Source organism: Larus michahellis, chromosome 2, assembly GCF_964199755.1.
Source record: "Larus michahellis chromosome 2, bLarMic1.1, whole genome shotgun sequence".
NCBI classification, from domain to species: domain Eukaryota; kingdom Metazoa; phylum Chordata; class Aves; order Charadriiformes; family Laridae; genus Larus; species Larus michahellis.
In genome coordinates, this window is record NC_133897.1 from 91,569,029 (window position 1) to 91,582,165 (window position 13,137).

At 38.6% G+C, this 13,137-nt stretch overlaps 1 protein-coding gene across 7 annotated transcripts in view; it reads left to right on the forward strand.

The window, feature by feature from the left end:
• ATPSCKMT (ATP synthase c subunit lysine N-methyltransferase) overlaps nt 1-13,137 on the forward strand; it is a 28,666-nt gene that overhangs the window by 8,825 nt on the left and 6,704 nt on the right. For 4 of the 7 annotated variants that reach the window (XM_074576219.1, XM_074576218.1, XM_074576220.1 and 1 more), the window contains exon 5: nt 544-12,563. The exons of the other annotated variants lie outside the window; for them this stretch is intronic. In XM_074576219.1, coding sequence (XP_074432320.1) covers nt 544-741 — 198 coding nt within the window. In that variant the 3' untranslated portion in view covers nt 742-12,563. Of the gene's footprint in view, nt 1-543; nt 12,564-13,137 lie in introns of those variants that run through there. 7 annotated transcript variants of the gene reach the window in all.

Sequence of the window (13,137 nt, forward strand, 5' to 3'; positions counted from 1 at the left end):
TTGAACATAACAGTACTTTATCCTTCAGTGACGGCAGAATGTTTGCTTTGGGTTGTTGGCCATATGACATTTTGAGTGTCCCAGGATCTGTTTTGGTGTTTGGCTGGAAATTGAGAGGCATTGGCCTTTGAGTATCACATAATAGTTCATATGACTTGGGATGTCATAAATAGCATAAATTCAGGGGACTGAACTCTCATTCTTTACAGTGAAGAATCCCACTGAACAGAATCATGAATTGGAATCTGTAAACTCTTTTCTTAATTTATGTGTTGTTTTTTTTTTTTATCTAAGGGGTTATCTATGGGTTTTGTTTGAATTTTTAGGACTTAGAGTTATGATTCTCTTGATCTCACCAATTAGGGCACAATAACCATTTTCTAGTTTTAGATATTTGTCAATGCATCGAAGACAAAATGGATATCATGAATACTTTCCTAATTTTTCATCCAAAAATTCCTCAAACCTTGGACTTTTAAACACTTGAATTTGAATGCTTCTGTTTTTTACTGCTTCTGAAAGCTTTTTATTGTTGCTCAACAGATGCCAGAGTTGGAGAAGAAGCTAGAAGAAGAACTTGAATGTAATGCCAGAATCATTGCCTGTCGTTTTCCTTTCCCTTGCTGGGTCCCAGATCATACTACTGGAGAGGGAATAGACACTGTGTGGGCCTATGATATGAAATGTTCTAGAGGGTGTGACACAAAAATCTTGGAAATTACACCAGAGACAGAATTGTAAACATCTTGGTTTTGTGCTGAAATTTTCAGCTTTGACTTCACCTGTTAAAGACCAGACTAACATGAATAGAGCTGAGGATTTGGAGATACATATTCACTAAAATAACTGAAGTACACTGGTTATGTGAAAGCACAAAAATGTTAGTGAAACATGTAGTGAAATGGCTTAATGTAGTTAGCAAAAATGATGAGAAAGTTTTATGAAGTGGCAAACTTTAATATGGAAAATGGTATAAAACGTGGTTCACTACTGTTAAGGGGAATATATGTATAAGTTAAAATGCTCAAATTGGCGAACTTAATATGTGCATTCTTTATGATCCTACATAGCATTTGTTATTGGTGTTGGAAGTGGTGTGCAAGTGGCTTCTCAAATGAGCCATGGTGCCCAACTGTCTTCATTATGGATGCCAAGTAGGCATAATGCTGCATACATCAAACTGATGCAGACTGAGTATGGTGATGACACCAGTTTTACACCTCAACCTTGAATATGTGTTTTTAATGTTGAATGTGATAAACCAAGCAAATACAACAAGTTGTTTATTCATTAACACAAGTACAGCCTTTGATTATATTAATTTATTTTTATTTAACTTGTTATCTGAAGACAATACTGCAGAAAATGAGCTCTTACTGAACAGTTATTGGTGTAAGCCTTTGCAAATAACCATGATTTTTCCTAACCTCTCTGATTTAGGAAGGGTTTCAAAAGTCACCTTCTTGGCAGTGATGTGTCACTACTTCTGTATGTTTAAACCATGGGTAAGGTATGGGTGAGACTTCAGTGTGTCATGAAGACTGTCTCTGATTCCAGAGCTAGTTGGTCTGGTTATCTTTGTTAAATCTGATTAGACCTCATTTAATTTATAGTTAGATTGGAAGGAAGGTTTTCAATCAGGCTTCTTTTTCGCCTCTACTTTGCTGAGCCATGCCATCTGATGAGATTTCAAACTCGTGGCATTGGTTCTTGGCTTTTCCTTGGAAGTGAAACAAGTTCTCCCGGTCTTTTTGCTGATACTGGTTTGCAGTGGGGTGCTGGCACTGCTGTGATATTTTTCTTTTCTAATATAGTTACAGCACTCTTCTATTTTTTTAATTCTGCTTACTTGGTCTTTCTTTTGGTTCCCATGTAAGATTTGACTGTTTTCACCCATTAAAAGTTCATAGTTAGCCTCCCTTGAACCCAGTTAATGTACAGACTATTTGCTAAGCAGTGACTATGTAAGTTTGTCAGACCTTTGCATATATGATACCTATAGAACGAAGCTAAAACAGGCTAGGGAATTGTCACCTGACTTCTAGGCAATCGTTACCGCAGCTGAAATTAGCTCAGGCCAAGAGAAGTGCTGAGACCCTGTAATTTCAGGTAAATACAAAGCCTGTGACATTTTATTAGGCATTGGGAAAGCACGTTTGCTGGACTATAGTATGTGACTTGAAGAGAAGTTAAATGTTATTTGGGATGTATAGTCTTCAGTTACACATGTACCCAGGCTTTTCTTTTTTTTTTTGGTGGGAGGAGGAAGGAGAAAGTAAAATATAAATCTACACTGAGGAATTGAAATGCAGCAGTTGAATAGTTGCATCCTGATAATGTACACAAAGCAGGAAAAGAAAGAGGCAAATATATCCACTCTGGAGTCGGCAAAGGAGAGATGATTTCAGCCTTGGGTGGCAAGGCACAGCTGTAAATGTGGAGACTGTATGTATTGAAGAACACTGATATCTGGCAAGCTGTCTTTTACAGCCTTTCACTGCAGTGTAACATAGTGCATCTTGTAAAACTGTACTAAACTTTTTCTACTGTGATTTAAGTGTTATAATTATTACGCAGTGACAGGACAGGGCTACAGTGGCTTTATCTAAACTGGCTGAATTTACTTTAATATCCCAAGGCCATAAAACTGGAATGTCAGACAAAGGAAATCTGACATGATTTCTATTGAAAAAGACCATACAAAGGGTAAATTAGCTAATCGAGCAGAGTCCTTCCCTGAATGATTATAAAGGAAAAGAGGAGACAAAAGACTTTGAACAAGTGAATTGTGACTTATCTGCAGTGCAGTGCTTTGACCCAAGTTTTTACTGCCTATTTTCAGTAAAGTTAGTTTGCAGGGAATTAAGCTGATACTGTTTCTACTGTGTTTGACTATATATTTGTCTATTGCATTATCATTTGCCTGTTAAAACTGAATTTCTCAATTCTGCCTCTGGTAACTTCTTAGTACTTCTTAGCTACCACCTATTGCTCCAGAAATATTTGTTGAAGAGGGTGAGATAGAATTAATGATGTGATGGCCTGAGCTCCAGGAGTACTAAGTGCTGTCCTCAAGGCAAGGAGAGATTTATGAATGCTTTTAAAGTGAAGCAGAGGGCTGGTTCTTGCTCTGGCCATTTACTTTTGGGGGCCTAAACTGGGATAGACAGTGGTCTGAAGGGTCAGTATTCCTTGTTACATACGGAAATGTGCTGTATTTCCTGTTGCCATGGCTGAAGTGTGAAATGGAAAGCAAATCACAAAATCACAGAATGGTGGGGGTTGGAAGGGCCCTCTGGAGATCATCTAGTCCAACCCCCCTGCCAAGGCAGGTTCACCTAGAGCAGGTTGGACAGGAACGCATCCGGGCGGGTTTTGAACGTCTCCAGAGATGGAGACTCCACCGCCTCTCTGGGCAGCCTGTTCCAGTGCTCTGCCACCCTCAAAGTAAAGAAGTTTTTCTTCGTGTTCAAATGGAATTTCCTGTGTTCCAGTTTGTGCCTGTTGCCCCTTGTCCTGTCACTGGGCACCACTGAAAAGAGTCTGGCTCCATCCTCTTGACACCCGCCCTTTAGATATTTATAAGCATTGATGAGGTCCCCTCTCAGTCTTCTCCAGGCTGAACAGACCCAGGTCTCAGTCTTTCCTCATAAGACAGATGCTCCAGCCCATTGATCATCTTTGTAGCCCTCCGCTGGACTCTTTCCAGTAGTTCCTTGTCTTTCTTGAATTGGGGAGCCAAGAACTGGACACAGTACTTCAGATGTGGCCTCACCAGGGCAGAGCAGAGTGGGAGGATGACCTCCCTTGACCTGCTTGCCATGCTCTTTTTAAAGTACCCCAGGAGACCATTGGCCACCTTGGCCACAAGGGCACATTGGTGGTTCATAATCAACTTGTTATCTACTAGGACTGCCAGGTCCCTCTGCAGAGCTGCTTTCCAGCAGGTCGATCCCTAACCTGACCAAAGTCATCTCTCCTGAAGTCCAGGGTTGTAATCCTACTTATTGTTCTACTTCTTCCATGCGGGATCGTGAACTGCACCTTCACATGGTTGCTGCAGCCACGGCTGCCCACAACCTTCACATCCGCAACCAGTCCTTTTTTTGTTGGTACAAGGTCCAGCAGTACACCTCTTCTCGTTGGCTCCCCCACCACCTGTGTCAAAGTTATCATCAATGCTGTGCAGAAACTTCCTGGACTGTGTAAGTCTGACTCTAATGCCTTTCCAGCAATTAACAGGGTGGTTGAAGTCCAGGGCCTGTGATTGTGAGGCTATTTCCAGCTGTCTGTAAAAGGCCTCATTGACTTACTCTTCCTGATCCAGTGGTCTGTGGTAAACACCCATAACAGTGTCACTGATATTAGCCTGCCCCTTAATTCTTACCCATAAGCTCTCAACACGTTCTTCATCCACCCCTAGGCAAAGCTCCATATGTTCCGGTTGCCCTCTAACATAAAGAGCAACTCCACCACCTCGTCCCGCTGGCCTATCTTTTGCCCCAATTTACAAAGGGGGACTGGGAAAGCATTTTCTTACATTGTCCTCAATTTTTCTATCACTTGCTATGTTCATTTGATAGTTTACAAGATTAAATACTTAACTGTGACTTCAGTTATCACTGCATGGATTACTACGTTGATAGACTTCAATTAGTAGGGTAGTGTATTATGATTTTGTTGATATGCTACTTCAGAGTACAAATTTGTTTCTTCTGAAAACCAGGAAAGCCTTAGAGAACTGGTTTAATCAAATTATAGAGTAAGTCTGAAGCCGAAAGAAGGAAACCTTCAGGCTACACGTGCTGTTCAATACCAAAGTAATTCAGATAAGCAGAAAAACCTATAGATTATCTTTGTTTATGTCTTCTAGTAGAATCACTTGCCTTTTGGGAGTCACTTGTTTCATTCCATCCTTGCCCTGCCAGATCTTGGCAAAAAAGTTGCTACGTTGCTGAATGAGTAATGCTTTCCTGAAATATTGTAGAATTTCATCTGTTTGACTCCTAGAGAGCTCTGACCTGTATTATTTTCAGACTTTCAAATTTTTTCTTTTTCTCTTTTTTTTTTTCCCATTGAGACACATGATGTTCCCACAAGGTTTGTGATGCAAGATCAGTTGTACCAATGCAGTGCTTGAGTGCTACAATTCTAATTTTGTAGTTTTCTATTCTGCATAAACTTGCTTTCTAGGGAGAAGGAGAGGGGTATGGCTACAAGAGAGCCATCTGATACGCAGGTTGCTCAGTATAGTATACTGCACAGTCACAACAGCTATACAGCAATGTCAGACAAGCGTGTCCAGATTTGTTTGTGAAACGTGCACACATTTTGTGAGCTTTAGGCATTTCCATGTTTACTGGGTGTATTGAAGTTCTTGACTTATCTTCTGGAGTCTGATAAATGCTGTCACTTAATCTAATATTGCTCTAAGGAAGTTAATCCTCTGTCTCTGAGCTGCTGTTTATTTCGGACTCATGAGTTGTAGCTGAGTAAGAAGGTACAGAATCAAATTTAAAATAAGCCGGTTGAATGCGTGGGGTCTTTGGCGGGGGGAAAGTTCCAAACCCAAGGCTTTGGGAAAGTCTTTCACCCTTAATGAAGGACACAGCTCAGCAGGCGACAGAGATCTCCTGAATTCTGCATAAATTTTTTTAAGAACGATTTGAGCTTTGCTCTTCTCATGTGTGTGTTCTTTAAAAATTATTAGCATGATAATACCATTCTAAGAACAAGTAAATAAGAAGTAAGCAGAGGTAGCATTTTGTTTATCTCTTATATTTTGAGCTATGAGAGGAAAGAACGAAGGGAATCTTATAGCCCAAGTATGACAGTTTGAACTATTGCAAAAGTAGTTTGACAGACTTGCACATCAGCTGTGCATAGTTCTCTTTGGATAGGAGCATCTGTATGAAGGTTGGGCTGTGATGAGCTTTCATTCAGAAATGGGTTCACGTCTGATACCACTACACTTGAATGAACACTAATTCTTGATAGACCTCAGACTTCTGTAGTTTCATTTTTCATGATGGTTTACAAGTACTGAAGTATTTATTCAAGAAAGGACGTGAATCCTTCAAATTCATGATTGAAGAGGGCAGCTTAACATCAGATTTAATGACAGTAAGTTCTGCTCTGAGTGAGGTTTGGTTTTTTACATTTGCCAAGTTTGCAGTTCTTTAGTTTTACAATGTAGCCCCAGCTTGTTTTTCAGAAGTAACATGTTTCTTCTAGAAGACTTCTTGAGTTCTTGATAAGACAGTGTGGCATCTATGTTTAACTTAAAAGTCACCCTTGAGTGAGATAGCTGCAGAATTAATATTTTCAGTATTTTTCTTTGTATGATAATCTTTCTATTCATTCATGTATGCTTTACTGAGGGAGACTTATACATGGATAGTTTTCTGAATTCTTCCTCTTATTTAGTGTTTGCTTTTAGTTTTCATATTGTCTTTTTACAATTTGACTATTTGACTTCATAAATTCATCAGATCTTCTCACTTTAATTTTTTTTTTCTGTAAACTGGTTGCCTTTTTCCCCCATCAACTTTGCAGGAAGACTAAATATGTTAAGGAATGTCTTCTTTCTCTCTAACATTTGAATGTGTATTTAACTAACCTCCTTGATTTATTTAGCAGCCCATATGCTGACATAGCATGACTTTTGTTTCCAGTAAATGAAAGAAAAACACATCCACCCATATGGTATTTAGACTGAAAAAATAGCCTTGGTCTACAACAATTCTGACTATTTAGTAGTTTTAAGTACTTAATTTAACATTTTTATTATACTTCACCACTTAGTAAATGAATACATGCCTTTTATCCATTCAGTAGTTCTTTGGATATGAGTTATTTGTTCAGGTGGGACTTTTGCTGATTTCTTTTTCTTAGTATAAATTTGGGGTTTCTGTTGGAGGCTCTGGTTGAAATGTCGGACTGATGTTTTTCCTGCGAATTGTGGCGTAGTCCTTGAAAAATCACTGTAATACAATCCAGTGGATTGCTGGCATTGGTAAAAAATTAAGTAAAACCTGCTTACCAGTAAATGTGTTGGGGATATTTTTCAGCTTACTGCATATGTTGTGGTTTTTAAAAATAAAGTAGGTTTTTGAAGACCCATATAAAGCTTGTGGCATAAAGTTTTGAGGTGAGCAGAGGTCTTTGCAAGGTCAGAAACAGTAAATTAATGGCTTTCAACCTGAGGTTTGTGGGTACCTTCTGAGGAATCCACAAAAAGTAATTTAACAAGTAGTTCTACTATCAGCAGGTTTATGTTTGCTGCCCTATTGCTATAATTGCAATATACTGCTATATTTGTTGTGTCCTTCCACTGGAAAATTTTAATGTGTCTGAAATGAACGCTTGAGAATCCCTGAACTAAAAATATGGGTTTACTTCATATTTCACTACATGAGAGCAGCCACGTGGTTTTGCGTATTCCCATTGCATTCTAATAATTCTAGCTTTTTAGTTAATCTATGATAGATCTGCTTTAAGGCTTTTTGGGTTTGGTTTTTTTTTTTGGAACTGCTTAAACATGAAACTTGTATTTTAAAAACACCTGATCAGCTGCCACTGAAACCTGTCTAAATAGACTATGGACTCCTTAATGCTGTACTGTCTGTGTCTGTCCATGCCAGAACTCTGATTTAGATGAGCAGAAATGTGTTTAGCTCTTGCATAAGTTCTCTTGTTTCTTGATTGAAAATGGACATGTGAGGAGAGCACACAAAATGAACAATAAAAACTAGAGGATCAGTGTAAGTTCTGGAAGAGAAAAATGGGAGTGCTGTGGGTCATAGCCAAAATCTAAAGGGTCTTCTCTGTCACTGTCACTCTAGCCCCCTAAGGTTTGATGCTGTCTTTTTTTTTTTCCTAATATTATGTAGCACTTCTTCAAAATGTACTTATTTTTCTGTCTTTCCCATTGTTTTTTCAAGCTTTTCAGATTGTACACACAAAACAAAATAGTTTGTGTTCAAATGGACCATTCTCTAAACTGTCTACAAGAACCCTCATAATCTGTGTTCATGTATATTTTATTGCTGCTTCCTTTTTTTCAGCACATGTAGAAGTTGAATTTATACTCTGACTACCTTTTATGCTCAATGCATAAATAAACTTTGTGGGTATGATCAATACCAATTAAGATTATTTGTAAACACGGATCTCACACTGAAGCAATTCTAAAAAGATTTTGAGCAGGAATAGAACAAGTAATGGTCATGATGTGAAAATACCAATGTTGCTTGTTGACAGGGATGGTGGGGTCTCAGGCCATTCAGATACTTTTAATTTCAGTTGTCAGTCTCAAGCAAGCCAGGGAATGAAAGACAACTAGCAAAGCAGCACTGTTGTGTGGTATTTTAAAATAAATTTATTTTCTAACACTATCATCACAGGCGGCGTTCTGGTTTCATTTGATTGTTAAGTACTCTTACTGTTCTGATAAAGAGTATGTTGGTGCAAGAATACTATTGGCTGAGCTAAAGCAACTAGTGAGCATCTTGAAGTGCTTTTCTATAGTACTTTCAGATAATTTCTTTATTTACCCTTTCCTCTTTCACAACAAGATAACTTCAGAGTGACAGCATTACAGATTTAAAATGGAAACTACATTTATCACCCTTAGAAGTTAAAGATTAGGAAGTAGCTTCTAATATGAAAAACGTTGCTGGCTTCAGCAACTGGGTTTTATTTACCAGAGCGCATTCAGTATAACGTAGGTCAGATCCAGACTGACTTAACGAATGGTTTAAGTTTCTTAGAAGAAGTTAGCACTTTCTGTAAGCCTCCTGGACATGAAATCTGTATTAGGTTGTTTGCTTATTCTAATAAAACTGCTGATCAAACAGCACTCTTCTCAGGCTTATTTGTCTACTGCGTGAAAATTAGGTAGTCTAAGCACTTTCCAGGAAAAAGGAAACCCAGATGCTGGATCTTTCATGAGGCTTTGCCTATAGCTGTTTTCCTCATGTTTGTCTGTACTTTGGGTGGTTGCAAACATCAGATGATAAGAGTGGGGACTTTTGCCCACTTGGGTGATATTTACGCTGTCTCTAGTAAGGATGAATTAGAGCCTGAAGCATACCTTTAATCCCTTTCAGGCTAATGAATCAAAAGTGATCCTTTCTCTGGTATTGTTTTAATCTGACTCTGGTAAAAATTTCATTTTCACGGGTGTAAAACTAGATGTTGCTTATGATTCATATATCTTTCTGTTCTGTTGTATGCCCGAAGAATCTATGTTGGCGATACAAGTCTCTTTCCATTTCTGTGCGAAATGCACAGTGGATGTTTTATTGGCCTTGAGTGCCTTTATTACTGTGGTGAGAGAGTGTTCCCTCCTGGTGTTGGATATGCGGGTGACTCACTGTCTGAGCTTGTGAGTGCCAGGGTTGTGAATGATGGAGCTTTCTTGTTGGGGTGCTCCAAGCAGTGCTGAACCCAAGGATACCAGAGCTTAAGCTCCACAGCAGATAACCTCATAAAAAGTATTGAGCTTCACTTTGTATTTATTGTTGTTAGCAACCTCCTCCTCCCCAGTCACTGCCTTCCCGCTTTCCCAAATGAATAGCCCTCCCCAAACCTCATTCATCAGACTGTGCTTTTTGGTTTTCAGCTGCTGGTGCAAATGACCGCATTACTTTCCAGCTTTGTCTAGGCCATGAGCCTAGTGAGGCCTTCCCAGGTTATGTTGCAGTGTAAGCAGGCTCAATTGTACCTTCAGCTGTCTCAGTCAAGGGTCTGCTTAAGAAATCCTTGTGGTCTCTGAAGACACTGAAACAAGCAGTTCCGGATGCTGAAGACTTCCTGAAGCTTGCTGTCTTACCATGACGGGACACAGCATCAATGTTTTTGCTGGGCTTTTTTAAAGGCTGCTTTAGCGCTGCTGACTTTGATCTCCCCCAATTTAGGAACTCTGCAAAGCAGAGGATAATTTCACTCCAGTTTTCCTGATGCCTGATAGTAGTAGAATATTGTTCTTTAGTTTTACACTGCTGTCTGTTTCTGGCACAGCTTAATTATAAACTTTCCTTCACTAGAGGGAAAGACCTAACACCAGAGTTCTCCCTTTCCAGCACATACTTAAGAGTAAGGCTCTTTAACTGAGGGACTTCCCCTTTGGAAAGTCTCTCAGCAGCACAAAGATCCTGTACCAGTGGAGATGGGAAGCCTTTCTCTCAAATTCCTGTTGCCGATACAGATGCTAATTGTCAGAGCCACTACTAGGAACATGGTTTTCCACCAAGATGTGGTATAATTACCCGTGGCTTAAGGTTAGTTCAAAGGCGTTGATACTGAGTCTGGTTTGGAGGCTTAGAGTAGCAGGACTCTCAGACTGTTTGCCTTTTTTGGGAAATGTCAAAAATCAAGTTTTGCTTCTTATAGTAGCATAATTTCTTTTATATGTCAGTAAAAAAATCACAATATATTGATATAATGAAAATACAGCAATAATCTTCTGATATGAATACTCTGGCAATAGACTAAGCTGAATGTTACTGAATGGAGATTTCTAGGTTGGAGAAAGACACAAGTCTGTTCTCCCTTCAGTAATCACATGTTGCTCTTATTAACTTTGAGAGAATTTGTTTGCACGTGTTTAAAAAACCCCAAAAGTAGATGTAGAAGATGGCAGTTGGAATGCTAGTTATTAGTTTGCATTCAGCCCTGCAGTAAAATGCAATGTTTATACAGCAGTATTCATTTTCAAACTGCTACTGAATAGTAAATCTAGCAACACTTTTGTAGAGTTGGCGGGTGTTATCTTCACCCTTTATAATTGCAAAAACTCAAGCAAAGAGAGAATTTGTTCAAGACCACAGATGTAATCGGTGGCAATGCTGTGATTAAAATGATTAAGTCTGCAACTGCACGTCTGTGTCTACAGCTGGAAGAATGTATTTTTTTAATTGGCTGCTCCTGAGGGTGGCAGTACCTGTGCGCTTTCACAACTGTGGAGCCAGAGATATAAAGGTCAGGTGCTCACACATGCGATTTAGTGCCTTCTTACTGCTTATGACTGCAAGACATAGCACCTACCGTGGTTGTGTCTGTCACGTTCATGATCTTGGTTTTGTCTTATGTTTTTATTAGCTGGTAACTACATTTGGTGTCTCGGGGTTACTGCTTTTAACTGCATTTGCGTCCTTCTGTCACTGTTTATACATGCTACCTTGGAGTAGGGCTCATAATTTGTATTGAAGTATATGGCTTTGCATAGTGTACTACATCTTGGTCCATTTTTGTGTGAGAGTCAGTCTGGTTCTTCTCTATTTTGATGTTTTCCATTTTTTATGACAGAGGAGTTCAAATCCTTGAACAATTTAAATCTGTGGTTAATGAGAGTATTAAAACATAAATTGGCTACAGTCCTGCATAGGTATCCTGACTTTCATATCTTTTTGTTTTACTTTCCTTATAATTTTTTTTAACCTTTATGCATATTTTGTGTCTTAATTCCCTGAGGACAATTCACTAAACATAAATGAAACTTGATTTTTCTCTTTATGAAGTCATCAGATTGATCTGTCATGGCCTGTGTTAGTAAGCCTACATGTTCTCATTTCTCACTTTTATTTTTGTATTTGTAAGTGTTCATGGGTACAAATGAGATGAACTGAGAGAAGATCTATTTTCCTTATGCCCTAATAACTTTATCCTGCATCAAAATAGCATGTAAAATTGAATGAAGAAGTTTTCTGTTGGTGTGACTTGTCAACAGCTCTTGCTGTCATAACTTTCTGTTCACACCCAAACTCATTTTGCCCTGACGTAACCACCAGTTTTAAGTACAGTTACTGTCTTGATCTTCTGGTTCAGAAGCTGTTTGGTAGTGAACAGTTTAACCAGCTGAAAACCAGCACTGATGCATGTTGTGTTTGTCTGCTTGGAAAACAGGCTGCTGAAATCACCTGTGGAATCTTCCTAGATTAGTTGCTTTGACTATTTTTTCTAAAATATGAGGCAACAACTTGACACCAACTCTAAATATGAACAAACCCATGGCAAAATGCTTTCTCTACCATATGCAGGAAAATGTGTATTAAGCAACATATGAACTAATACACTAATTCCACCATGGCAATCAAATTGCCTATCTACCAGTTAAGTAAATAGTCAAAGTTTGTCAGCCCAGGAACAAAGCTGTAAACAGCATTGCTGGTTTCTGCCTCTTATCGCAAAATCATCCTAGTCTTGCCAAAAAAAAAAAAAAGGCAATTCAGAATGAGTATACAGAAAAGGCTGCTTGAGACAGTTTTCTATGCAGCAAAATGAATTACTTGTTTGGGGTTGTTTTCCCCCTAGTTGAAAAATTCCCCAGCCCTGAGACTGAAAGGGTTTCCTCTGCATGGCCTCATGCAGAGTAGTACTTTGCTTCAATATGTTCACACATGTTATTCATACCACTAGAATTACATAAAATAGGAAAAGGTGCTAGGGAGAACGGTAGTCGCCAACAATTAGGTAGCATTATCCAGCCATAGCAGCGCTACTTCTGTCATGCCACATTGATGGTACAGCAAGAGTCATAAGATTAGGTAAAAATCAATACACTTTTTCATCTAGGGCCAAGAACGGAACGAACAATGCAAAAAGGACAACTGAATCGAAAAAGATTAAATCTGCATCTGAGGAGCAAGAAGCCTATATACTACCTGCTTTCAAAATGGTTGTTGAAAAGTGATAGAGAGGAAATGTATATCTTTTGATTTAAATTGTTTTCCTTATTAGAGAGTTGTTACACTATTATATCTATATGCTTTAGGAAATGCCTGTTCCGTAGACTGCTTTAATATTTAACAGATTATGCTGATAAAAACTATTTGAAAAAACATTTGTCCTGCAATTTGTATTAAAAAGAAAAATAAGACCTGTTTGTTAAGGGTGAAAATAATGTAGGAAACTGGTAAAAACTCTGCCTATCTGTAGTGTAGTTTTGTCATAAAGAAAGCTGGTTTGGGGTGGGGTTTGTTTTGTTTTTTGTTTGTTTGGTTTTTTGAGCAATTGTACAACAGAATTACAATTTTAAGGATCAAACATCTGTACTGCAAATGCCAATTTTCAACATGTTTAGATGGATAATCTGCTGGAATAGATTACAATCCTTTTAAATTTGTTTACTGCATA